The sequence below is a fragment of the Danio rerio genome, chromosome 16 (assembly GCF_052040795.2).
Source record: "Danio rerio strain M-AB ecotype USA chromosome 16, GRCz13ab, whole genome shotgun sequence".
Taxonomy (NCBI): Eukaryota; Metazoa; Chordata; class Actinopteri; order Cypriniformes; family Danionidae; genus Danio; species Danio rerio.
The window spans coordinates 7274082-7300429 of record NC_141036.1 but is presented as its reverse complement, the minus strand read 5'-3'; the positions used below and the strand labels follow the sequence as shown (position 1 = coordinate 7300429).

General features: G+C 36.5%; 1 protein-coding gene across 10 annotated transcripts in view; it reads right to left on the bottom strand.

Moving 5' to 3' along the window:
• The window catches only part of bbs9 (Bardet-Biedl syndrome 9), a 186790-nt gene that overhangs the window by 132401 nt on the left and 28041 nt on the right, over positions 1–26348 (bottom strand). For 4 of the 10 annotated variants that reach the window (XM_087286582.2, XM_087286577.2, XM_087286578.2 and 1 more), the window contains exons 12-15: positions 26169–26222; positions 25341–25443; positions 7592–7696; positions 926–940 (exon numbers count right to left, since the gene is read on the bottom strand). In XM_087286582.2, coding sequence (XP_087142708.1) covers positions 926–940; positions 7592–7696; positions 25341–25443; positions 26169–26222 — 277 coding nt within the window. Of the gene's footprint in view, positions 1–925; positions 941–7065; positions 7492–7591; positions 7697–23297; positions 24701–25080; positions 25444–26168; positions 26223–26348 lie in introns of those variants that run through there. The other 6 variants (XM_087286583.2, XM_087286579.2, XM_087286580.2 and 3 more) reach the window with 3 other exon arrangements.

The window sequence follows — 26348 nt, the reverse complement described above, 5'->3', positions numbered from 1 at the left end:
AGAAAGACGACAAATTGTATACAATCTGGCAACCTTTTATTGGTTATTCATTCATTCATTCATTAATTGTCTTGTCAGCTTAGTCCCTTTATTAATCCGGGGCCACCACAGCAGAATGAACCGGCAACTTATCCAGTACGATTAACGCAGCGGTTGCCCTTCCAGCCGCAACCCATCTCTGGGAAACATCCACACACACTCATTTACACACACACACACACACACACGCACACATACACACACACACACACACACACTACTGACAATTTAGCCTACCCAATTCACCTGTACCGCATGTCTTTGGACTGTGGGGGAAACCGGAGCACCCGGAGGAAACCCACGCGAATGCAGGAAGAACATGCAAACTCCACAAAGAGAGAGGCGACAGCACTGCATCGCCCCTTTTATGGATTATTTTAAAGACATAAATTGTGCAGGAAATAGTTCAATTGAAGAGAATTAGACTAATTTGATTAAAATTGATGGTCAGTATTTTGTTTTTAGTTTTATTTATTCTTTTTTTTTGTATTTATTTGAATAATTTGAATTCATTTTCTTTTTAATTTTTATTATTGTATTTTTACTATTTTACTTCTGTATGTATTGTTTGTATATTGTATGTTTTATTGTATGTCAATTGTTCTACGAATGTTTGTTGGATCAAATTTGTAAGTCGTTGTGTTTGAATGATTAGAAAAGAAAACAATAAAGAAAGTTTGAAAAAGAAAATAAAAGTTAAAGCAGCAGATTCTTATTGTGCGCTGTCATTTTTTTTTATGTTGGGGTAATTTTAGAAAAAGTCCCCAAATTTCAAGGTAAAAAAACGTTTTTTGTTTTTTTCTGCTGTTAAAATGATCATGTTTGACCCGTAAGCAAACACATATGCAGTCCTTTTGATGACATTAGATTCATTTCTGTCACTCACCTGAAGGGTTGAGCTCTGACAATGGTGGCAGCAAGAAAAGAAAAGAACAGAATACTTAACATTTGCTTTGAACATGTACATGCACATGCACACATCCATCACAATGCAGAGAATAAGACAGTTTGATTGAAAGGACAGAAAAAATAGTCACAGTAGTTTTATAAAGCTACCAGCTATAATCAAAAGCAATGCTTGACACATGAATGCATTTATCAGCATATATAAGAATACAGAGACTCACACAATTCACTTTCCATTAACAAAAAAAAAAAAAAAAAAAACAAAAAAAATTATATTTTATTGTACAAATATTTGAGTATTTTATTAGTTTGGGTCAGAACCACAGAAGATATGAACTCACACAATTTGCTTTCCATTAACAATGAATAAATAAAAAAATATTTATATTTTTTAAATGATTAAAGTCTGAATAAATATTCCCCAAATATACAAATAGTTAACAGAATAGGCATTTGTAAATTTTTGTTAAATATTTGTTTATATATGGTTATAATCATTCTGACTTGAATTCAAAAAATAAAAATACTTGAATAAAAACAAACCATAGAAAAAACATGTCAAATAATTGAATAAACAATCCACTTTTATAGTGTATTGCTGTGTATTGATGTACAGTTTATCCAAATTCCCCTAAAATGATCAGCCCTAATGTGAAATTTGAATCATTTTCCAAATATCTGCATGTTTATGAGAATTTTTTTGCACACATTTATAATATAATAGTTTTATGAACTATATTATGAGGAGTTATTCATCTTAAAGTACAATTCAAAGGCTCAATTCATAGGCTTAAAAGGTTCAAAAGAGCTAATATTGACCTAAAAATTAACTAAAATAAATAAGACATTCTCCAGATGAAAAAGCAGTAATTAAAATAATATAACTAAACTTGATAATAAAAATAATATAAACATCAATTGGAAAATATTTGAAAAATAATTAAAATTTGAATGGTATCTCTCCTTAAAAGAGCATAAAAGTATAAAACGCAAATAAAAAAGATTAGGTATAGAGTTTACGGTAATACTGATAAATTTGAAACTCTTTGGCAATTCTTCCTCTCACATCTAAAAATTGAAGAAAAATAAATAAATAAATAAAACATAATTAACATAATAATAAATAAAGCTTACTAATACTACTACTAATAATAATAATAACAATAATAATAAATAATAATAATGATTAAAAACAATAAAAACTATAGCTGACCTATTGTCCCTGCCCCTGGCTTTGTTATGAATTCGAGAGCACAGAAAAATTTAGCATGTTATTTTTTTCTTCCTTTTTTCTTATTTATTTATTTATTTTTTATTTTCTACTGCAGTACCTGTTGCAAATTTGCATTTAAATTTTTTTTCCAGTATTGCTGTATGAACTAATATGTGTCGGTAATTGACCGGAAGTGGTGTTAGTGAGGCCAGCAGGAGGCTCTTAACCTGCGGTTTGTGTGGGTCCTAATGCCCCAGTATAGTGACAAGGACTCTATACTGCTCAGTCAGTGCCGTCTTTCGGATGAGACGTTAAACCGTGGTCGTTACAAATCCCAGGATGTCCTTCGAAAAGAGTATCAAATCAAATCAAATCACTTTTATTGTCACATCATCAGCAGCACGTGTGCTATGATGAGTGAAAAGCTTAGGATTTACCCTGGCATCCTGGCCTAATTTGCCCACTGGCCTCTGTCCATCATGGCCTTCTAAGCATCCCCATATTATAATTGGCTTCATCACTCCACCAATCAGCTGGTGTGTGGTGTGCGGTCTGGCACAATATGGCTGCCGTTGCGTCATCCAAGTGGGTGCTGCACACTGGTGATGGATGAGGAGATCCCCCCAAAAAATGTGTAAACTGCTTTAAGTGTCCAGAAAAGCACTATATAAATGTAAGGAATTATTATTATTGGAACAATCGATGATTTTCTTTTGTGTATTTAATACTGTAACTCTCTGACTAATATGCATCAATAAAACAGAGTTAGGGTGCTTTCACACCTACTCTTTTTTTTCGGAACGTGTCTCGTTTGCCCAGTTAGCGCGGTTCGTTTGGCATATATGAACAGGGCAATCGCGCTCTGTTCCGCGCCAAAGTAATTGCTCCGAGATCGCTTGAATGAGGTGGTCTCGGCTCGATTGAAACGAACCCTAGAGCGATTCGATTGCAGTGAGAAAGCAAACGATCCGAGCTCGGTTATATCACAGTGTTTTATGGATATGTAATTGGCTTACGGCTATATGAAGAGAGAATTATGAGTAGGGCGGGAAGTTTCGCGAGTCTCCGGATGCCCGCAAACGAGTGATGATCTCCCGGTAATCTCGCGTCTCTCTCCCAGCCCTCAAATAGGCATCGTCGCGCACCCTTCTCATCCCTCCCCACCGCATCTCTCCTCAGACATGTCACGCGCTTGCACCCTGTCAATCACCACCAAACCACCACCTCTCCTGACAGCTGAGCGGGACGCTGCAAAATAAACCCTGACACTCTGACCAATGTGAGGAGAGTTTACTCGCACGTGACTTGTTTTAGCTCTTTTGGTCCGATTAGAAACTTTGCAATGTGAAAGCGAACCACTCCAAGAGCAAAGAGCAACAATGTAACAATTTTAATCTCTGTTTCGGAACAACTGAATCGATTCACAGGTGTGAAAGCACCCTAAAACTAAAAGGATAAAAAGCCAAAAAAGAGAAAGTAAATACACAAAATGAACAATTTCAAGTTGTGTTGTTTTGAAAAGAAGTCACTAAACCTGCATTTATTTCATATCAAACCCAGTTAAAAAAAACTGTTTCATACAGAAATTGATTCATTTTCCTTCAGCTTAGTCCGTTATTTATCAGGGGTCGCCACAGCGGAATAAACCAACAACTTATCCAGCATATGTTTTACACAGCGGATGCTCTTCCAGCTGCAACCCAGTACTGGGAAATACCCATGCACATTCACACATACTTATACACTACGGCAAATTTAGCTTATTTAGTTTCCCTATAGCAGGGGTCACCAATCTCGTTCCTGGAGGTCCGGTGGCCTGCAGGGTTTAGCTCCAACTTGTCTCAACACACCTGCCTGTTTCAAGTATACCCATTAAGACCTTGATTAGCTTCTTCAGGTGTGTTTGATTAGGGTTGGATCTAAAATCTGCAGGACACCGGCCCTCCAGGAACAAGTTTGGTGATCCCTGATCCATAGTACACGTCTTTGGACACAGGGGGGAAATCGGAGCACCCGGATGAAACTCACGTGAACACAGGGAGAACATGCAAACTCCACACAGAAACGATAACTGGCCCAGCCAGGACTCGAACCAGTGACCTTCTTGCTGAGAGGCGACAGTGCTTTCCACTGTATTGCAATTTTAAAGAACCGGTCTCTATTTAAACTTAAAGCTGAATTTTCAGCATTTAACATCACTCCAGTTCTACAATGTCACACAATCCTTCAGAAATGCATATGTTTTTATACATCCTTTTTTGTCCCTGTTGATTTTAAAGTGAAACGTGACCCTGAGGTGTTTCGTGAGACCCGACCGAAAAGCTTTTACCAAACCCACAGTAGTTATTCCACTGACTGCATCTGCGCACTTTATGAAATATGAGCTATAAGCTGGAAGTGTTTGAGATACACCTCAGCTTCCAGGTCTAAATGTGGCATTAGTCTCCCTTCAGAGTTCCCGCTCCATTTACGTAAAGCTCAAGTTATCTCTGTGTAAACATCAGCAAAAAAACGCACCCTAACCAGCTAACCTCATCTTCCATGTCAGCAGCGACGGCTCTGTTTACTTAAAGAGAGGAACAGCCATTACTGCCCAGAAAAGGCACTTTAAGCAGTGGCTACATCAGTCATCTAAACCACACTCCCAAAAACACGCTCTGCATTCCACATGTTCTCAAGAGCTATTCCTGCTGTTACTACACAAATACTGCTCCATCTGAGCCGCACGCACTTTTACGACACACACACAAAATCTCCGGGATGGATTTAAACATCAGAAGAGCGACCTGAGAGCACTGCGTTTGCATTGTAAAAATCCAAAATGTGCTTATCTGTGCATGTCCTTTATAAAGGTGCTGTATGTAAGTTTTTGACTCTTCTAAAGCGAATACTATAACATGTTTGCAGATATTTAACAAACATGCAAAGTGAACATTCTTCTTTACCTGCAAAACAAGGCTGAAGTCAGATATTCTGCTTTGAAAATGTGTTTTCTGTGCCGGAACATCTGTATTTGTTTTGGTTCTTTTAACCCATCCAATGCCATTTGAGCCAATTATTCTTCAGCAAATTGTAAAATTGTGATATGCTGTTGCACTATAAAATAACTATTTAAAAACAGCTTATCATTTAATTTAATAATGTATTCCAGTGATTTTAAAGATGAGATTTCAGCTTCATTACTCCAGTCTTCAGAGTCACATGATCCTTCAGAAATCACTCTAATATTAATTGTTATTGTTATTATTATTAATGGTAACAGTAATAAAAGCAATAATGTCTGGAATTTTATTTGAAACTGCATACGATAAGAAAGCAATTATTTAAAATTGTAATAAATTTTTTAAAACTTTTACATTTAATGAACTTAATGAACTGAATAATTTTCATAAAAAAAATATGAAAAAAAAGAATAAAACTGACCCTAAACTCAATTATGTTTGGCTTTTGAAAAATTATTTAAAATATTGTATGTGGCTAAGAAAAAGCTATTAACATCTTTTGTTTGGTGGGTACAGTGACAATTTTGGCAGGGCAAGTAAAAATCTCAACCCAAGCTCATTCTGAAAACGTAGCCCCACGGACGTTTCTGGAGACTGCGATTTAGGTGGCTGGAGGTATGTATGGCTGCATTACGTTTTTTTCAAGCGAACGCTACAGGGCGGTGTGATGGCGCTCCTCTTCGTGCTCCGTGTGGAGGGTTTTCCCGCCGCAACCAGTTTGTCCGGTTAGCTCGTCATGTTACATCGGCGGAGTGGAGGCCCGGAGGAGGAGGAGGAGGAGCCAGCCGTGTTCGATGACCAGGTTCGAGTTCGGGGAAGAGCGGTTACAGAAATCAGGTAAGACAAAAAACAAAATCCAAAAAACAAAGCGAACGAGTTCGTAACGAGGCCAGAATGCGGCGAAATCTGAAAACAGGGTCAAAATCGGACAAGGGCTTTTCTTTTTCATTGTAATTTTTTTTTTGTAAATCGTCGCTTGGGTTTAGGAAAGAAGGAGGAGGAGGGTGGCTGGGTCAGCCGTTTGGCTGCTGGCCCAGTCAATCGTTCAGTCATTCGGTCAGTCGGATAGACGGTCGCTCAACTGCGGCCTCCAGCGGCTTTTTACACAAGAACAGCGCACTCGCGAAAGGCGATCGAGACGCGAAAAAGCACACACAGTGGCCTCTCACGGAAACGCGAAAAAAAAACTACACAAATACGTACCTCCCGGGACGTATTTCAGGGTCTCCAGAAAGGTCTGCGGGCTACGTTTCCAGAATTAGCCTGGGTTGAAAAATCTGAACCACTGGCCCGATCGGGCTAGAAGAAAAATCCTTAGCGTTGGACCCTGTACCAATTGTAAACATTTTTCCACTTGTTAAACAGACTTTTGCATCAAACTGTATTGATGAGAACCAGTGTTGATAAGTGGTATCAGAATATCGACCGATATAGAAATAATCTTAAAGATACTCATATCCCTACGCAATGATGGCTGAAAATTATTTACAATATTATTGTTTTAATCTACAATTACCAACAGTAAATAATGTTCAATTGGTTGGACAACTGATTGCATCACTTCATAAAACCTCAACAGATCATATGAAGCCACGGGTATTGAGGTCAAAATCCTACTTAATGTTTTAGTTAGTTGGCTGGCATAAGAGTAAAATAACACAATTGCATTTTTGTGTGTGCTATCCCTTTAGAGCCCCATATCCCGAGCGCCTGTTATTGCAGAGACAAATTCCCAGCATTAAAGAGAAGGAGATGAATGGAAAGAGGAAAATAAACGGAGTGCCATTATACCCAATGGAGTAAGTGGGGTTTCCCCAAGTCTGAGTAGTATGTATGTCTGTGTTTCATTTTAAAAGGTCATCCTTTTTATACCGTTCTAGAATATTCTAGTGAACACTCACACTGTTTGGATGTAGAAACCAACTGTATATTCCACACTGCATTGATCAATTTTGGAGACAAAACTGTTTCATTGAAATTGGAAACTTTCCTGTGCTTTCTTATGGCATTAGGGTTTGGATTAGTCTTTGGTCAGTAAAATTAGCTTCCTATAAAATCTATGGTATGGTCTATGGTATGTCCTGGTATACCTAGAGTAACTTTTGTGTGTGTGTGTATGTGCGCTCCTACCTGTGATCTAATGCGTTAAACAGACTCACTATTTTCAGACGGACAGAAAGAAAAGGAGAACCAGAGAAAAGGGAAACTCCCGGATATTTTCAAGAAGTTTTCCAGCGGTCTCTGCCAACACAGACACACCATCCAAGAGAAACGCCAGCACAAACGCAGCCTTTCTGCTGCTTTTTTCTGCTCTGGCAAACGTCCAGACATCTTGAAATGAGTAAAAGGGCTTAAAGACGTGAGGAAAGAGGGTAATGTGTTCCAGAGCTCAGACAAACAGAGCGTGGGAGTGTTGATGAGGAGCTTGTACCTGTAGCCGAGCTGTAGGACACGGCGATGTCTCCGCTCATATCCGCTGGAGGATAGAGGCCGTTCAGAAACGCTGAGAAGCTCACCACTAACTCACTGCCACTGCCTGTCAAACAAACACACAAACACACTGGATGTTTAGAAAGGCTTGTCATTATGTGGGTTGTGCAACATAAATATTACATCTTTTTATTAGTGTGGCAAATTGATACAAACTGCATTGGATTATTCAGATTAGGGGTTCATTTAACTTTAAAAAAGAGTCAAAAACATTTCACATTGTATTATTGAGTGAATATTATTGCTTAGTCACTTTAGATTTTTGGGTTCATTTAAACATACATTACCTGACAAAAGTAGTGTCGCCTATCCAAGTTTTAAGAGCAACAAATAATAACTTGACTTCTAATTGATCATTTGGTATCAGAAGAGGTCTATATGAAAGGTAAAGGCCTCTAGATTACGCTTATTTTACCAAAATAAAATATGATCATGCCTTGATTTTTAATTATTTACTTAGGACAGTAAGGTCTGACTTTGCTTAGACAAAAGTGTTGTTACTTAACAGAAATAATGTACATGTCAGGGTTGGTGATGGGAAATGGGGAAAAAGGAGCGAGGACTCAAGTGCAGGAATAATGGGAATTTATTAAATAATAAAAATAAAATAAAATGCAAAATAAACTACCCCGAGGGGGAAAACATTAACAAAACAAATACATACACAAACAAACTTCACTGGGCTGGATGGTCAGGAACAGGACTGGAAACATGACAAGATAAGGGTTCAAACAACAACAAGTGATGACGAACTGGCACAGGACAGCAAATGTGAGGGGTATATAAACTGTAGAAAATTAACACACAAACAGGTGAACACAATTAACTAATAATGGGTTACAAGGAGGGTGGGACAAGACAATAGACGGGAGAGCGCATGACACAGAGAGACACACAAGCCATGCGCTCACTTAACAGGACAAGAACATGCAGCCAATGAGAGAACTCATTAACCGCATGTTCATGACAACAAACACAACACTGAAGCACACGACAAAAGCACGTGACCACAATGTAAACACCAAGCCACGTGCTTTGACAAGAGACGCAAGACACGAGCACACGATAGATAAACACCTTACCGTGCGCTCACACATAAGCAACGCGCATGCTTCATCTCAGCGCCAACCAAAACTGAAACCAACTAGACGGAGGCGCCGAGAATAAAGCAGCGCGCTGCTGACAGAACAAACACAAACACTAGTACAAGAGCGCGCGCGTCTGAGGGACGCAGAGCGTGCGCGGCCACATCAAGTGGCAGCGCGCACACTCTGCGCACACCCACGACGGCGCGCGCGCGCACACAGAGACGGAAACAGGACCAGACATGGAGGAGTAGTGTCAGAGCTCTGCCACCAAAACAAGAATTTACAAGACCAAAGTGGCAGAACCCTGACAGTACAGTAGAGAATATAAAGTCATGCTGCAGTTGAAAAATAATTAATATTGTGTAAGACTCCCACAGTGACTCAAATAACTTATTAATAAAGTCATCTGGAATGGCAAAGAAAGCGTTCTTGCAGGACTCCCAGAGTTTCTTTGGATTCATCTTCAATGCCTCCTCCTTCATCTTACTCCCGACATATTCAATAATGTTCATGTCTGGTGACTGGGCTGGCCAACCCTGAAGCACATGACCTTCTTTGCTTTCAGGAACTTTGATGTGAAGGGTGAAGTATGAGAAGGAGCGCTATCCTGCTGAAGAATTTGCCCTCTCCTGTGGTTTGTAATGTAATGGGCAGCACAAATGTCTCGATACCTCAGGCTGTTGCTATGCAGATCCCTCGCACACCCCATACTGATACACAACCCCAAACCATGATTTTTCCATCACCAAACTTGACCGATTTCTTTGGGAATCTGAATCTTGTCTCCATGTGGGTTTCAATGGGTCTTCTGCAGAATTTGTGCAGTTCAACAGATGATTCATGGAAAAATCCACCGTCTGCCACTTCTCCAAAGTCAAGATATTATTTGTTGCTCTTACAACTGAGATCAACGACAAGACTTTTGTCAGGTAGTATACATGTGAGATTTTATATCTCAATATACTTATACATTTTAAGATCCTTTTTAAACTTCTAATCTTTTAAATGAGATTTGTTGTTGCTAAACATTTGCCTATATTTATATATATATAAATAAATAAATATATATATATATATATATATATATATATATATATATATATATATATATATATATATATATATATATATATATATATATATATATATATATATATATACATATACATATATACATATATATATATACAATGATTCATTATGAATAAGAGTGCTTTCACACCTGTGAATCATTTTTTCTGAAACAGAGATTAAAATTGTTACATTGTTGCTCTTTGTTCTTGGTGCGGTGTATTGTTTTCACTTGTGAAACACTGTGATTCATTCGGCAACTGTTTGATATGTGATTATAATTCAGTAAAAGGAATGTTAGAACCGTATGAGCACCGGCAAGAGCTTTCATTTGAGCTATAACTTGTACATATGTCATATATGAACCATATGAAAATGAACCAATGTTCAATACCCAGCTCGGGTATCCAAAATACTGTGTATTTAGGTATAAATAACTTTTGTACAGTAGAATAAAAACTGAAGTGATGCATATTTGCATAAAATATAGATTCTACACTTTCAAACAAAACCACTTACGGGGGTCTGGTGTAATGCCAGCCCTTTAAATCTTAAAGCGAAAGTCGATGACATCCAAAGTTTAACTGGTTAATGAATATTAATGCACATATTGTTAAGTGTAACCACAAAAACTCTAAAGAAGATATTGGTAAATGAGGCCCAATTTTATTTCCACTAATAGATCAGCTCTGCTAATAAAATACACTAAACACATTCCACTAGAGTGGTTTTACCACAGTTAACAAGACAGCTTAATATGCAGCTTTGTTTTTATGTGTTATCTCTAAGTCTCTAGTAAGGTGATCTGCTTCAGCTTTAGTGTTTTGTGTGTCCACAGTGAGTCGCATTCACACAGGTGACTGAACCGCAGTAATGCCTGATTGCTGAGCACTTAGATTAAGTGTCTGGCCCCCCCAGAACACACACACACACAAACCCCCTCCCGGAACACACCACGTCTGTCCTCCTGTCACTCACACACTCCCTCTGTCTGTGCTACTATCAGCTCATCGGGCCACAGCACTTTCTGTTGGCTTCTAAAAGCTCTCTCTCTCTCTGTCTCTCTCTCTCTCTCTCTCTCTCTCTCTCTCTCTCTCTCTCTCTCTTTCTCTCTGGGAGGGCAGGCTTTTAACCTTTCCGTCTCACTGCCGTGGGCAAACACTAGACCATCAGGCTCTCTCTCTCTCTCATCCAGTGAACGACACACAAGTCCAGCCACCATGATGTTGGCGTCAGTTTGAGTTGGCAGAAAGCATGACCTCCCCCTCTTTTTACTTTTAACCGTCTAGCTTCTAGGTGGTTAAATTAAGGCCATTTGTGCTGACCTCACTTGACCTGCGCTGACAGTAGCCCACCCCTGGAATTTAAGAGGCGCATTAGAAACACCCGCAATGCAGAACACACACAGCACAAAAGCACTTAGAGAAGAATTCCTTTGACAAAAGCAGCTAGACGCACGGTGAGTGTGAGCTGTGGAGATTACAGCGGGCTCTTCTAAGGGTCTCTGACCTGTAGGGCATGTAGAAGTTCTGCCCTCTCAGCACTTACACTCACTTTTGATCTGTTAAGCTGAGGTCGCGCTCAAAGTTTAGTGTCAGATTAAGATCTTAATAACTTGTCACAAGACAAAATAACAGTTAAAGTTTCAAAATGTCAGGCCGAATCTGATTTTAGTGCATGTATTATTGGGAGTCTGATTCTATACTACAATGACGACGACAACGACAACCACTACTACGAGTATGACTACAACTACAATGACAACGACTACTACAACGATGACTACGACCACTACTAAGACTATTACTATGAACAGGACTAAAACTACTTCTACTACAATCATTACTATTACAACTACGACTACTACAACGACGACTACTACTACTATTACGACTACTACAACGATGACAATGACTATGACTACTATGACAACTACTACTACTGCTAAGGACGACTATGACTACTACTACGATGACGACGACTACACTACTACTATGATGACTACTACGACTAGACTACTACTACGGTGACAACTACTACTACTACTACTAATAATAATAATACGAGTATGATTACAACGACCACGACTACAACTACAGTACTAGAACTACGGCGACTACTACAACGATGACTACAACCACTATTACAACTACGACTACTACGATGACTAATACGACTACTATTATGCCTAAGACTACTACAACGACAACTACGACTACTACTACTACTACAACGATGACTACTACTACTACTACTATAAGGACAATGACTACGACTAGACTATTACTACTACGACGCTGACTACAACTACTACACTACTAATACAGCTACGACTACAACAACTACTACCTTGACTATTCCAAATACTACTACTAATACTACTACAACGGTGACTAAAACTATGACTACTACGACTACTACTACTATTACTATAAAGACAATGACGACTGACAACTATTACGACTACGTCTACTACGACTAGACTACTACTATGACTACTACTACGATTTTTTGTTTGTTTTTTGTTTGTTATTTTTTGTTTGTTATTTCTGTTGAAAAGAGAGGAAGATAATTTGAAAAATGTTGTAAAGCTGTAACCATTGACTTTCATAGTATTTGTTTTTCTCCTATGGAAGTCAACGGTTACAGGTTTCTAACATTTCTCAAAATTGCTTCTTTTGTGTTCAACAGATAAATTAAACTTAAACAGATTTAAAACAAGTGAAGGGTGAGTAAACGATGACATTTTTTTTTTATTTTTGGATGAAATATCCCTTTCATTCATTCATTCATTCATTCATTCATTCATTTTTCTTCAGCTTAGTCCCTTATTTATCAGAAGTCACTACAGTGGAATGAACCACCAACTATCACAGCATATGTTTTATGTAGTGGATGCCCTGCAGCTGCAACCCATTACTGGAAAACACCCAAACACTCTCACATTCACACTCTTACACTACAGCCAATTTTTGAGAACATGTAAACTCCACACAGAAATGACAACTGGGCAAGTCGGGACCCAAACTAAAAACCTTCTTGCTGTGAGAGGACAGTGCTAACTATCCCTTTAACAATTTACCAACATTTTTTGGGCAAAAAATCTAACAAAAATATGGGTGTTCACACAAATTTCATCACATTTGGCACATTTTAATGGTCTTTAGAGTGTTTTAGAACATAATCCATTAGGATCAATGGGTTTATCATACCACAAATAGAATAATAAATAAAAATACCAGCAGAGATCCTAAGGACCATTATACTTCCCATTAAAATCAATGTAATTTTATTATATAATTAGAACCATTACAAATTCTGTGATGGCCATTGTTTGTTTGTTTTTCAGTAGGGACAACAATGTCAACAATAAAAGTTTTCAATATCATGGCATAAGTTCTTAATTGAAATTAAAAGAATGCAAATTTGCTGTAAAGTAGATTGAACATTTTTACATTGTTACAGGTATTAAAGGTGTAGTTTACCCAAAATTATCAAAACACATTTTACTTTCAAATTATTAATTAAAAAAATATATTAATTTACAGTTAATTTACTCCCATTCAAGTCATCCAAGGTCTGGGTGACTTTTTCTTCAGTAGATTATTATAATATATTATAAGTATCAGATAGTAGATAGTATGAAATAAGATTTTAAGCTGAATTCGCCGTTCTTAGTGCTTCATATACAGTAATGCAAGTCAACGGTGACCCATTTTTGACATTAAAAAGAAACGTATTCAAACAAGTCAGTCGATCCCTGTGGCCCCCTCCGGTTACACAGGTCTTATAAAGTGAAATGATCAAACTGTGCAAGAAATCAAACATTATTTACAATGTTATTAGCTTTAATCCACAGCCTGATCAAACAGTTCTCCGTGTACGCATGAGTGTACTGCACACTGTGTATTAAAGCTAATAATATTGTAAACAATAATCAATTTCTTGTATTTACAAATCGTTTGGCTATATAAAACCTCAGTGTATCCTTAGAAGTGACAGGGATTGATTTGGACTTGTTTGTATGAGTTAATTTTGAATTTCAAAATGGGTCCCCATTGACTTGCATTATACAGATGACCACCGATTCAGCTAAAAATCATCTTTAATTTTCTTGCACAGACAGATCGGTTGGCTTCACAAACCCTTGGTGTATCATTAAGAGCAACAGGACTTGATTTGGACTTGTTTGTTTGAGATTATTTTTATTCTCAAAATGGGTAACCATTGACTTGCATTATACAAATTACCACAGACACAGATAAAAATCGTCTATAACTTTCTTGCAAAGACAGATCGTTTGGTTTCATAAAACTTCAGTGTATCCTCGGGAGTGACAAATTGATTTGGACTTGTTTGCATGAGTTAATTTTTATTCTCAAAGTGGGTAACCATTGTCTTGCATTATACAGGTGACCCCCGATTCATCTAAAAATCATTATTAATTTTCTTGCACAGACAGATCGTTTGGCTTCATAAAAACCTCAATGTATCCTTAAGAGCGACAGGGATCAATTTGAAGTTGTTTGCATGAGTTTATTTTTATTCTCAAAATGGGTAACCATTGACGTCCATTATACAAATCACCACAGATTCAGCTAAAAATCATCTTTAATGTTCTACTAAAAGAAGAAAAAAGTCTGATTGTGGCCTGAGGGTGAGTAAATGAACTGTGTATTATAATTTTTGGACTAACTATCCTCTTAATTACGATAGTCTTGAAGTGGCTTAAGACTGAAGGATGTGGCACTCAGATCTCAACAGCATCTGACGTGTCCATCACAGCTGAGGAGGTTAAGAGTGATCTGTCAGTCACAGCTGAACTTGATGAAGAGGACACATGGAGTTTCCAAACTGAACACTGAGCGCCACTCCAAAGACACAAGAGATATATACGGTCATGTGCTGGTGATCCGAGAAACAAACACTCCTAATTAGACCAATGCTTAGCAGTCCCATTGGGCGCGTTTCCGCAGTTCTGCTGTTATATATTTAATGCATCTAATCCAGGCTTAGTTCACCCCAGAAAATAAAGCATCTGTCATCATTTAAAGCCCTTGTTTTGCTCTAAATCCAAAATGCTTTCTTCATATTATGAACAAATGAAGATCTTTTTAAGGAAACCGATGAGAATTCTGCTCTTCTATTCCAATTAGGCTTGTGCAAACGCTTCGGGCTTTAAAACGTTGGGTTTGATTACTATTTTATGAAGTGATCTAAAAGCTTGGTCTGTGCCAAACACACACACACACACACACGCACACACGCACGCACGCGCGCGCACGCACGCACGCACGCACGCGCACGCACGCACACACACACACACACACACACACACACACACACACACTCACACAAATAATGAGAGAATACCTGAACTTCCACATACAGAGAAAAGAGATCGCTTTAAAGTTATTATCAGTTCTCTGCATTAAGTAATTAATAGGTATGTGTTTGAGTAAATTGTATTTTATAAACTGATCATGTCTATTAAATATTTTAAATATGAGTATTTTATTTAGAGAATTTGTTTACAGAATTTGACAATAGGTCAATAGAAACTATTCCATGTTTTCAGATCCTTAAATTGAGGGGAGAAACATGAAGACAAATTAAATTTAAATAAATTAAATAAAAAATTATAAATTATAAAACATTCAATTAAACTAGATAATAAAGTTTGAGGACAAACTTAATGGTGGCTTGAAAAGGCCTGATAGAAGAAGTTTATTTAGTTTGAAAAAGTATCAGATTGGCTAAAAGAATGTTTGAGATCCCTGCAGTCAACAATGTAACCACTGTAAAGACTAAAACAAGCCAGTCTAGCATGAATTAGCATGTTGTTAGCATGTTTCTAGCAGGACTTAGCATGTTGTTAGCATGATTCTATCATGAATTAGCATGTTAGCATGATTCTGGCATGAATTAGCAGGTTGTTAGCATGTTTCTATCATGAATTAGCATGTTCTTAGCATAATTTTAGCATGTATTAATATGTTGTTAATATGATTCTAGCATGAATAAGCATGATATTAGCATGATTCTAGCATGTAAATTATAAAACATTAAATTTAATTAAAAGTTTAATATTAAATTAAATAAAAAATAATAATAAAATAGAAATAAAAGTGTGACTGAATTTATAACGTATTTTATAATTTAATTTTATTAATAATCTTTATATATCATTTATAATTAATAATTAATTAGTATTATTAATTATGTAATTAAATATTAAATGTATATATGTATTAAATGTATAAATGTATATATATATATATATACATATTTTTTTTTTTTCATTTTAATGTATAATTTATGGTCTAAATTTTATTTTATTTCATTTATTTCCTTTTGTTACACCACTGAAATCCCATACATTAAATTAATTAGTAATCAACAGTTTTTCTGAACATTTTGAGGCACAACACTCTTGGGAATAGTTTCAGAAATCTTTCAGGCTTATTTGAAAAACCTAAAATCTTTTGATTTTTGGATCAAAAAGAGAGCGAGTAAATGATAAAAGAATGCGCAGTTCTCAACATTTATAAATTCACCACTCACAAATGTATCTTTATAATTTTTTAATAGGTAGCTATACAATATTATATAAGTGCATAGACATTAGATTAGTCAGTACTGAAACCAAATCTGGAGCTTTTTTAACAAAATAACGCAGGAAAATGGTCCAACACTCGTACACCCAAATTTATATGTTAAAGAAAAACATTAAATACAAATTTAAAAACGAGGGAAAAACAAGAGAAGCAAAAAAAAAAAAATTAGCTAAAATTTTGTAGGTTGTGATTTATTTTGCAATATTTTGTTTGAATTTAATTGTATTATCTTTCAATTTCTAAATATGTTTGGTGACTAAAATATCATTTTAATAAATATATCTGTTTAATAAATCTGTTTTATTCAAACACACCAACATACATTGCCTATATTCACTGAGAAATAAATAAAAATATTCATTGTCAAAATGGAGTGTACACAATTATGCTGAGCAGTGTAATTTGTTGGTGAACTAACCCTTTAATTCAACTTTAAGACTAAATCACAATCAACATCAAATTTCTAATGTCGTTTTTTTCTAAAATCTGTAAGATAGAGGCCCTAATTAACAGCATCATATACTGTACATGCACAAAAGTTGTTCAAGCCAATCCCAGAATGCATTGTGATAAGCTGGCACACACAAGATAAGAAAAAAGTTGATTTTATATACTGAAAAGTGTTAAGAAAAACAATTCAGTAGCATAATGAAAACACACTCATTATATGACCCATTATTAGCATGTGCAATCCGTTTTTATACTTTAGAGTGTTTCTGTGGTTGCACCGGATCACAGAACAAAGCTAGAAGCAATTTGTAAAGAAAATGACAAGTCACACAAAAAAAAAAGAAACCGCATACTTTACAGTTAAACCTTCTCCAAATATTGACTGTGGGTTTGGAAAGAGTACAGAACTCTGGCTGAATGAGTTGGCTCATCTGGGACTAACAAAGAGCAGCCCATCACAACAAAAGCACATGGATAGAACTGCAAAGAGAAGGAAGGAAAAGGAAATATCCTCTTCTTCAGCAGCCCTATCATGCGGTCTCCTGTATTTACATTCCTGAGCTGACTGAAGAGAGTTTGCTAGGTTAAAAACGCTAAGAACACACTGTAAAATAAAATACTGGGATCCACGTAATGCCTTCATGCTGTTTGCAAATTTAAGTGGATTTAACATAAAACAATCAAGGTGTCCCCCAAAAAACTGAAGAACTGTGTTGATCAGCTTATTTTAGATCAGTAGTCTGAACAAGAGACACAAATGAGTGCAAGACGCTTCAATCAACAACCCACAAATGCAATAAAGCAGGGCCGGAGTGGGACTCCTTTTCAGCCCTGGAGTTTCAAGCCTCAGACCGGCCCACCTCAGTTCACGACTGACTATATTAAAATAAGGTCATTTCCAATTCAGTTTCTAATTACACTATCACATCTTTTTTTGAGAAGACAGCTGCTTTAGAACTTCAAATGTTCAACAACCCTAACAGTATTATGTCTTAATAAAAATGAAAAAAATAAATTACTCAGACGAGGATCAAACCCAGATCGGTGGTGTCGTAACCTAACGTGCTAACCACAGGACCACAACAGCTGTACAATGAGAGGTGACTCATAAATAGAAAATAGATAAAAAGAGCAGAGCTGCGGTAAAATAATGAATAAGAAGACTGTGGTCAAGTAAATAAATAAATTAATTTAAAATGTGTGACTGCTGAGAGCTACAGATTTTGGAGCTAGGGACACCGGCCCTCGCGGCCAAAAAACGGACCGGCCCACCGGGAATTCTCCCGGTCCTCCCAATTAGCCAATCCAGGCCTGCAATAAAGCGCATCTACTTTCCTTTGTGAGCTCAATAAAGACTTTTACGATTGGTATTGAACACAAACAAAAGGAATTTTTACAGTGGTGAAATGAAACCATGATTTCCCTCAGCAATGTTTTTAGCTTGCCAAGTAAAACAGGATATTAAACAGGTTGTACAACAACATTCCACATGCATTTTAATATATCTTTCTCTGAAATGAAATTCATCAAGGGTGATGACACGGTGATTCAGTGATTAGCACTGTCTCCTCACAGCAAGAAGGTCGCTAGTTTGAGTCCCGGCTAGGTCAGTTTCCTACAGGTGCACAGGTTTCCCCCACAGTCCAAAGACATGTGCTACAGTTGAATTGAATAAACTTCCTTTACCCACCAGTCAATGAATACCTTAAAGGTAATGTATAGTAGGGCTGCATGATACTGAAAAATTTGATATGGCGATTTTTTTTTTTTTTTTGCAATATACACTCACTGACCACTTTATTAGGTACACCTTACTAGTACCGTGTTGAACCCTCTTTTGCCTTCAGAACTGTCTTAATCCTTAGTCTCCTCCTCAGAGATTTTCTCCCTCGACTCTAAGAAAAATGTGCATGCACAGCATGACTACAAATGCTTTTGAAAAGTTGATATTTTAATTATAAAATAAATACAGTCGCGAACAAAATTGTTGGTAGTAATTTTGTCCAGGTGGTGATGCACAGGTGCAGTAGGTAGTGCTGTCGCCTCGCAGCAAGAAGGTTGCTGGTTCGAGCCTCGGCTGGTTCAGTCGGCGTTTCTGTGTGGAGTTTGCATGTTCTCCCTGCATTCGCATGGGTTTCCTCCGGGTGCTCCGGTTTCCCCCACAGTCCAAAGACATGCGGTACAGGTGAATTGGGTAGGCTAAATTGTCCATAGTGTATGAGTGTGTATGAATGTTTCCCAGAGATGGGTTGCAGCTGGAAGGGCATCCGCTGCGTAAAACATGCTGGATAAGTTGGCGGTTCATTCCGCTGTGGCCACCGCGGATTAATAAATAGACTAAGCCAAAAAGAAAATGAATGAATGAATGGTGTCCAGTTAATTTTCATTTGTTTGTCTTTTGTAATGTGTCTGTTGAACCACAATTCGAAAGCAAAATCGGATTTTTAATAGTTTATGTTCAATCATTTTTGATTAATAGTAGTTTGAGTAGCACAGGTACACAGATAGTATATATAATTCATCACTATTTTGTCAGTTTCAAGTTATTTCGCTGTAGTTTTTCTCTCATCAGTGGAAGGGTACCAACAATTTTGTCCACGTCTGTATATAATTATTATACATGATCGTTTTTATGGCCACCGTTTAACTGTTTACATTTCAGCAGCGATAACTATCTGATACCTACCTATTTCTGTCAAAGTATGAATTGAGTGTGTGTAATGCAGTGTGAATGGTCAAACCATAGGAAAGCAGCCAGCAGAGAATGAGAATTCTCCTCAGCTATGTAAGTGAGAGTGTGTGTGTGATGTCTGAGTATACATTACACACTGCCAAGCAAGCTCTAATGGCTCAAGCAGTTGTGTTGCTGGACAGGATGACATGTGGAAGTCTGGAGAAACCCGAGACGGAGGTCTTTCAGTAGAAACATCTAAGTAAAGAGCTTGTCATGGTTTGGCATTTCTCGAACGTTACGATGATGTAACACTGGCTTCCGGTTGGCCAGCATCAAATTGAATGTTTCAGACATGTATGCTTTTGCCACACTCACAGAAATCATCCATCAGGCCAATCGATCACACTCAGCCCGGAAAAGGCCTCAGGTAAATGATGGTGTAAAATCTACAGGGTGATGTTTGTTTGGGAAATGTTCATTTTGCATGCCAAGAGCAGTTGCTATGGAAGAGGAAGTAGGAATAATTTGGGAAAAAAAAGAAGTTCTCAGATTACCTAAACACTGGTTTTCTCTGCAAAAAAAAAAAAAAAAAAAGAGTTGCTTTCTATTAGTTGCTAGTAAAAAAGCAATAACCAAGGAATGGTTGGAAGAGATTCCACCAACAAAGGATGAGTGGATAACAATTGTAGATAATATGTTTGAAATGGAGAAACTCACCTTTTCTTTAAGACTAAACATGGATAAATGCTATAAAAATTGGTCAAAATGGTTTATATATAAGAATATAGAAAATATATAATTTGCTAGGAAATGCTTTGCAATGAGTGCGAACCCCCCTCCTCCCCTTATTTATATTTATTTATATTTTTTATTTTTATTGTTATTATTTTTTTTTTCAATATATGTACATATATATGTATATTATATATGTGAAATATTTTGTTTGGACCGCACATTACAGATTGTAAAAGACTGAATCATATGGACTTGAAGGAAACTATGTTGGTGTTTATGCTTATAACACAGTACCTTTTACTGACGGGTTAGGGTGGGGGCTAATGGGAGAGTAACCTGTACTATAAAAACGACTGTATAAGAAGAATGTAATAATTGTATGTGATGCCTCTGGTGATCTGTTTGTTCCGTTATGTTTAAACGAATAAAAAACAAAAGTTAAAAAAAAAAAAAAAAAGAGTTGCTTTAAGTCAAAATGATCTTGAAGACATTCACAAGCTATTCCTGGCATGACCTATGCAAGACTCATTGGAAAAACTGTGTCATAGTTTCCACCAAACTATATGACACTTTTCATTTTACACGATGGAGATCAAAATTAGCGAACAACCTACAATCTCCTACATTTCAAAGTCACTGCTTACAGGGTTTCTGCAGGTTTTACCAAGTCAAATTTAGGACTTTTAAAGAATAATCTTTCAGACTTACATAGCGCTTACCGCGAAGGATTTTTTAAAATTCCCCAGCAGAAAAAGAACTTTCCCCATCAAAAAACTAATTTTAATTAGGAATTCATTAGCCACAGATGTCAAAACAAACAAACCCTAAATACATAAATTTTTTTAACAAAACTTTTTAAAAACTAAATGCTTACAGTAATAATTAGAGCTGCACGATTAATCGTAAAAATATCACGATCTTGTCTCAACCCCCTAGGGAAGGGGTGTCCAAACTCAGTCCTGGAGGGCCGGTGTCCAGCAAAGTTTAGCTCAAACCCCAATCAGACACACCTAGGCTAGCTAATCAAGCTCTTACTAGGCTCTCTAGAAACATCCTTGCAGGTGTGTTGAGGCAAGTTGGAGCTAAAATCTGCAGGACACCGGCCCTCCAGGACAGAGTTTAGACACCCCTGCCCTAGGCGATCTTAATTCAGCATTTTTGCGATTCTGCCAATCATATTTCTAAGTGCAGGAGAGAAGCAAAGGCGGCCGCACAAGCCTTCACGTTGTTTTACATACATTGCTCAGCATGGTGGACACCTCCGAATAGTGTTCTGTCTCCATGTAATAATGTATTCGCGTCATTGTGAAATGATGCAAACGTGTATAAAACATTGTGAAGAGGCAGGGATATCGAATATATATGTATTATTTAATTTACCCTGCCCAGAGCAAATGCCTGACTGCCGTCTGTGTGTGCCAGTCTTTGATAGCCAATAGAGTGAGAAAACTTTCATTCTGCCCAGTCAGAACTGCCTCTTATTGACCATGTTAGTGTCTGAGTGTTCTGTATTTTATACATCATCTCCCTAATTTGAGTCGAACTTGTTTACAGAAAGGTCATTTTATGTGCTCCAGAGAAAAATGAGTTCAGTTTCTGAATATTTAAAAACAAATCTGGGTCCCACTTTACATTAAGTGTCCTTAACTACTATGTACTTGCATCAAAAAATTAAATACAATGTACTTTCTGTGTTTATAATGTATTTGGGAACACTTGTGGTGCTTTTGAGTTGGGATAGAGGTTGGGTTATGAACAGCTTTGGTGGTGTGGGTAGGTTTAAGGGTGGGTTAAGGTGTAAGGGATGGTCAACAGTGTATTTACAAATGTAATTACAAAAGTTAACTACAGATGTAATTACGTACATCTATTTAATCGAGCATAAGTACACGGTAAATACATGTATTTACACAATAAGTACATTGTAGTAAACTATTAATTCCTGTGTAAGTACTTATTAGTTAGGGCCACTTAATATAAAGTGGGACCCAAATCGGAATAAATGTTGGAGTAGTTTAGTATCTTTTCAGTTTCTATTTTTAACTAACACACACTGCATTTTAGCAGTAAGAAGCTACAATACCGATTATTGAGCTGAATCTTGACAACAAAATTAAATCCCAAATCAAATCACGATCGCATTATGCACAAAAACTGTACTTAGATATTTTCCCCAATTCGCACAGCCTTGGTTGGGACAACATAAAAGGATTGTATGGAACCCTAAATTTTTACAGTGAATATTTCAGTGGATTTAAGGGTTTTTAAGGCTTAAAACTTAAAAATTTAAGACTATTTAAGACCCTGCATATACCCTGTGCTTAGTAGCCTTTGATGGTTAAAGTAGTAAAAGTACAGTTTTTAAAGATCTTTAAACACTATATATAATAACAAGAAAGCGTTTCAATGCAATGACACCATATTTTATAAATACCATACGATTGTCTGTAACTTATTTCTTCCTCAGTTCTTTATCATTCCTTAACCATCCGCAACTGTCTGACTAAATTTCGGAATAAGGCTGCGCGTCCACTGAAGTGTTATTGTGATGCAGAAACACAAGCGCTCATCTAAAAACACTAATTTTTTTAATTGGCTGCTAAGATGCGGAGTATCCCCCGCTGTACCATTACAAGTTGAAAGTCTTAAGCAAATCATTTGTTGACAGTTGTGGTATTGTCCCTCCCCTGTTCCACTGTGAATAGACGGCTAGCTCAAAAGTTACACCGATGGGGATTTTCAACTTGCAATGGCTGATAAAAACTGCTACATGCGCTCAAATAATGCGGTGCTACCATTAACAACAACACACATACACAGCCTAAAAAAACTATTGTTCTTCTCTGAATTTATACCATATATTGTCATGAACTAATTTCTGACTATCAGTGATTTGTGATATCATTGTTTAAGTATGCAAAATTAATTGTCTTGATAAATGTTAGAATCTTTAGGTTAAAAGCAGAATTATTGTACAAAATATATTTGTATAATAAAAAGCACAATTACTTAGCCTCTTGAAATTGATTCATAGCAAACTGTTGTATTTATTTGCAGTATTTAAGGGGATAGTTCACCTAAATATGAAAATTCTGTCATCATTTTCTTTGTTAAAAACCTATTTTGAGTCTTTTTGAACACAAAAGATAATTAAGGAAAAATGGAAACCTTAACCATTGAGTGTTTGTTTTTTCCTACTATGGAAGTCAATGGTTACTGGTTTCCAGCTTTTTACAAAACATCTTGTTTTGCGTTGAACAGATGAAAGAAATACAAGGTTATAAGGTTTGGAACAAGTGAAAGATGAGTAAACAGTGAGCAAATTTTCATTTTTTGTGTGAACTATTTCTTTGAGAAAAGTACAGCATTACCTAAAAAATTAAAGGTGCAGTAGGTGATTGTATTCAGAAGCATTTTTTGTTGTGCTGGTTGAAAGTATCTTTACAGTCTAATAGTAATGATTAAAGTAAATGATCTGAATGTATTTATATGTATTTTATATTCTGGGTAAGGCATAAAACTAAAAAATGTTCATCTAATTAAATAGAGTCGGGCCGACATCTCTCAAAATTCCGATAAGTAACTCAAACTGTCAGTTAACAAATGCAGATTTGGACTTTTGCGCATCTCTGCTCACGTATATCCGCCATTAGCGTGTGCATGTCTGCCGCACGTGCACTTCTAGATGAACGACACGTGCACGCAAGACTGTCAGTTGCGGCAAAATCAAATGCTGAATTGAAACTATTTAAACTCCTGAATCAGTATTGGAGTTACTTTTGCATGCTAAAGGAAGGAAGACATCACACCATGGAGGAAATATTTCTATTAGAGAGGTAATGTTCTGTTTTAAAACTATATTAGTCACACAGAGCTGATGTAGAGTGTATTGTGTTATGAATGGGTTCCGCACAGACGTGTTGTTCAGCCACTGAAATCTCATGGTGGGAGCTAGATTTGACTGTTTTTAGTTTCATAAGGGAGCTTTTACAGCAGCGATGATGTAGATTTATAACGTTATTCAGTTTAACAACAAAACATCAGTAAATAACGCTATTCCGCCTAGCCTGCTTGCTGAGCTAAAGTTGCTTTTGTATTCACATTGGGTCATCTTTGAACAATGACAGCCTGTGACGCACTCCCGATGTTGTTTACCGCTACTCTGAATATTCAGTCTGAAATAGCATGTAAGTGTGGCTTAGCAATAAGTGAAATTCCTGCACGCCACCAGGCCATCCACTCCATACACTTCTAACTGGCGAATGAACTGGGTTGTCTGCTGTCGTATTGCGGTGAGCGCGCTAGTGATTTCAAGAGGCGTGGCTTTGAAACACAATCCCTCCCTGCTGTCCAAAGCCAATATGCTATCCGATTAGCATTTTTGCATATCACCTACTGCACTTTTAACAGTAATACTTTTAATGTTAACTGTTAGAATTTTATTGTATTGTTGTACACCTGATTAATGATAATAGTTGATGCACTTTATCTCTGTAGAGTGAGGTTTGTAGAGGGAAGATTGTTTATTGTTATTGCTGTGAAGATTATAAGTTATTGTGTGATTAATGGATAATGAAATGAGAGTGACGGACTAATTGCACATTGTGATTGACTATTGGATAAAAGGGTGGAGTTAAAGAATTATGTCACACACTGAGGAAGGCTTTGTGCCTAAACGTCTGTCTGTCTGTTATCACCCGTAAAATGTAAGAAAAAGTAAAAATAAAAACAGTACGAAGCAATTGAGTGCGAATCATTACCTTCTTTTGAATAATAGCACTTTTAACAGTAATACCTTACATTACTTTTTCAGTGGATAATACTTACTGTACATTACTTGCTACTCATTTTTTAACTAATTAACTTAATAAAATCGAAATAACCGAAATTATTACCAAACCATATATTTGAAACATGGAAAATACTAATGATTATTTTAACGTATGGTTTAGAATTACCCAGGAGTCAAAAAATAATAGAAAGCACATGTTTTTTGGTAAATTATAACATGTCGTTAAGGATTACAGTATGACAAAAAAAGAAAGCCAGTCATACCCATAGAGTCCAACACAAACTGGTCCTGTGTGACAGCCAAAGGAGGCTGAACACACACCGTCATTTTGGGGTTCTGCACCACAGCTCGACTCTTTATTTTAACCTGAGAATAAATCACATATTCAGGACATATCACCTCAGCATTATAAAGCACTACAAGCTTCTATTACACAAAATACATATATATATATATATATATATATATATATATATATATATATATATATATATATATATATATATATATATATATATATATATATAGTTGAAGTCAGAATTATTAGCCCCCTTCAAATTTTTTTCTTCTTTTTTAAATATTTTCCAAATGATGTTTAACAGAGCAAGGAAATTTTCAAAGTATGTCTTTCAAAATATTTTTTCTTCTGGTGAAAGTCTTATTTGTTTCATTTCGGCTAAAATAAAAGTAGTTATTAATTTTTTAAACACCATTTTAGGGACAATATTCAATATTATTATTTTTTTCTCGATAATCTACAAAACAAACCACTGTTATACAATAACTTGCCTAATTACCCTAACCTGCCTAGTTACCCTAATTAACCCAGTTAAGCCTTTAAATGTCACTTTAAGCTGTATAGAAGTGTGTTGAAAAATATCTAGTAAAATACTATTTACTGTCATCATGGTAAAGATAAAAGAAATCACTTATTAGAAATGAGTTCTTAAAACTATTATGTTTAGAAACGTGTTGAAAAAAATGTATTTCCATTAAACAGAAATTGAGGAAAAAATAAATAAGCGGTCTAATAATTCAGGGGGGCTAATAATTTTGACTTCAACTGTATATTTAATAGACACTGCTCTTACCTTTACTGTGACAGAGGGCACAGGCATCCCATTCATCTCAGGTATAATAGCACACTGTAAGAGAGATCATCACAATACAGTTATATACCACTGCTAATGGGACGAATAGTGGGGTGCTATACAAACATTTCAAACAATATTTGACCAAGACAGATATTTCTGCCAATGCATGATGAAATT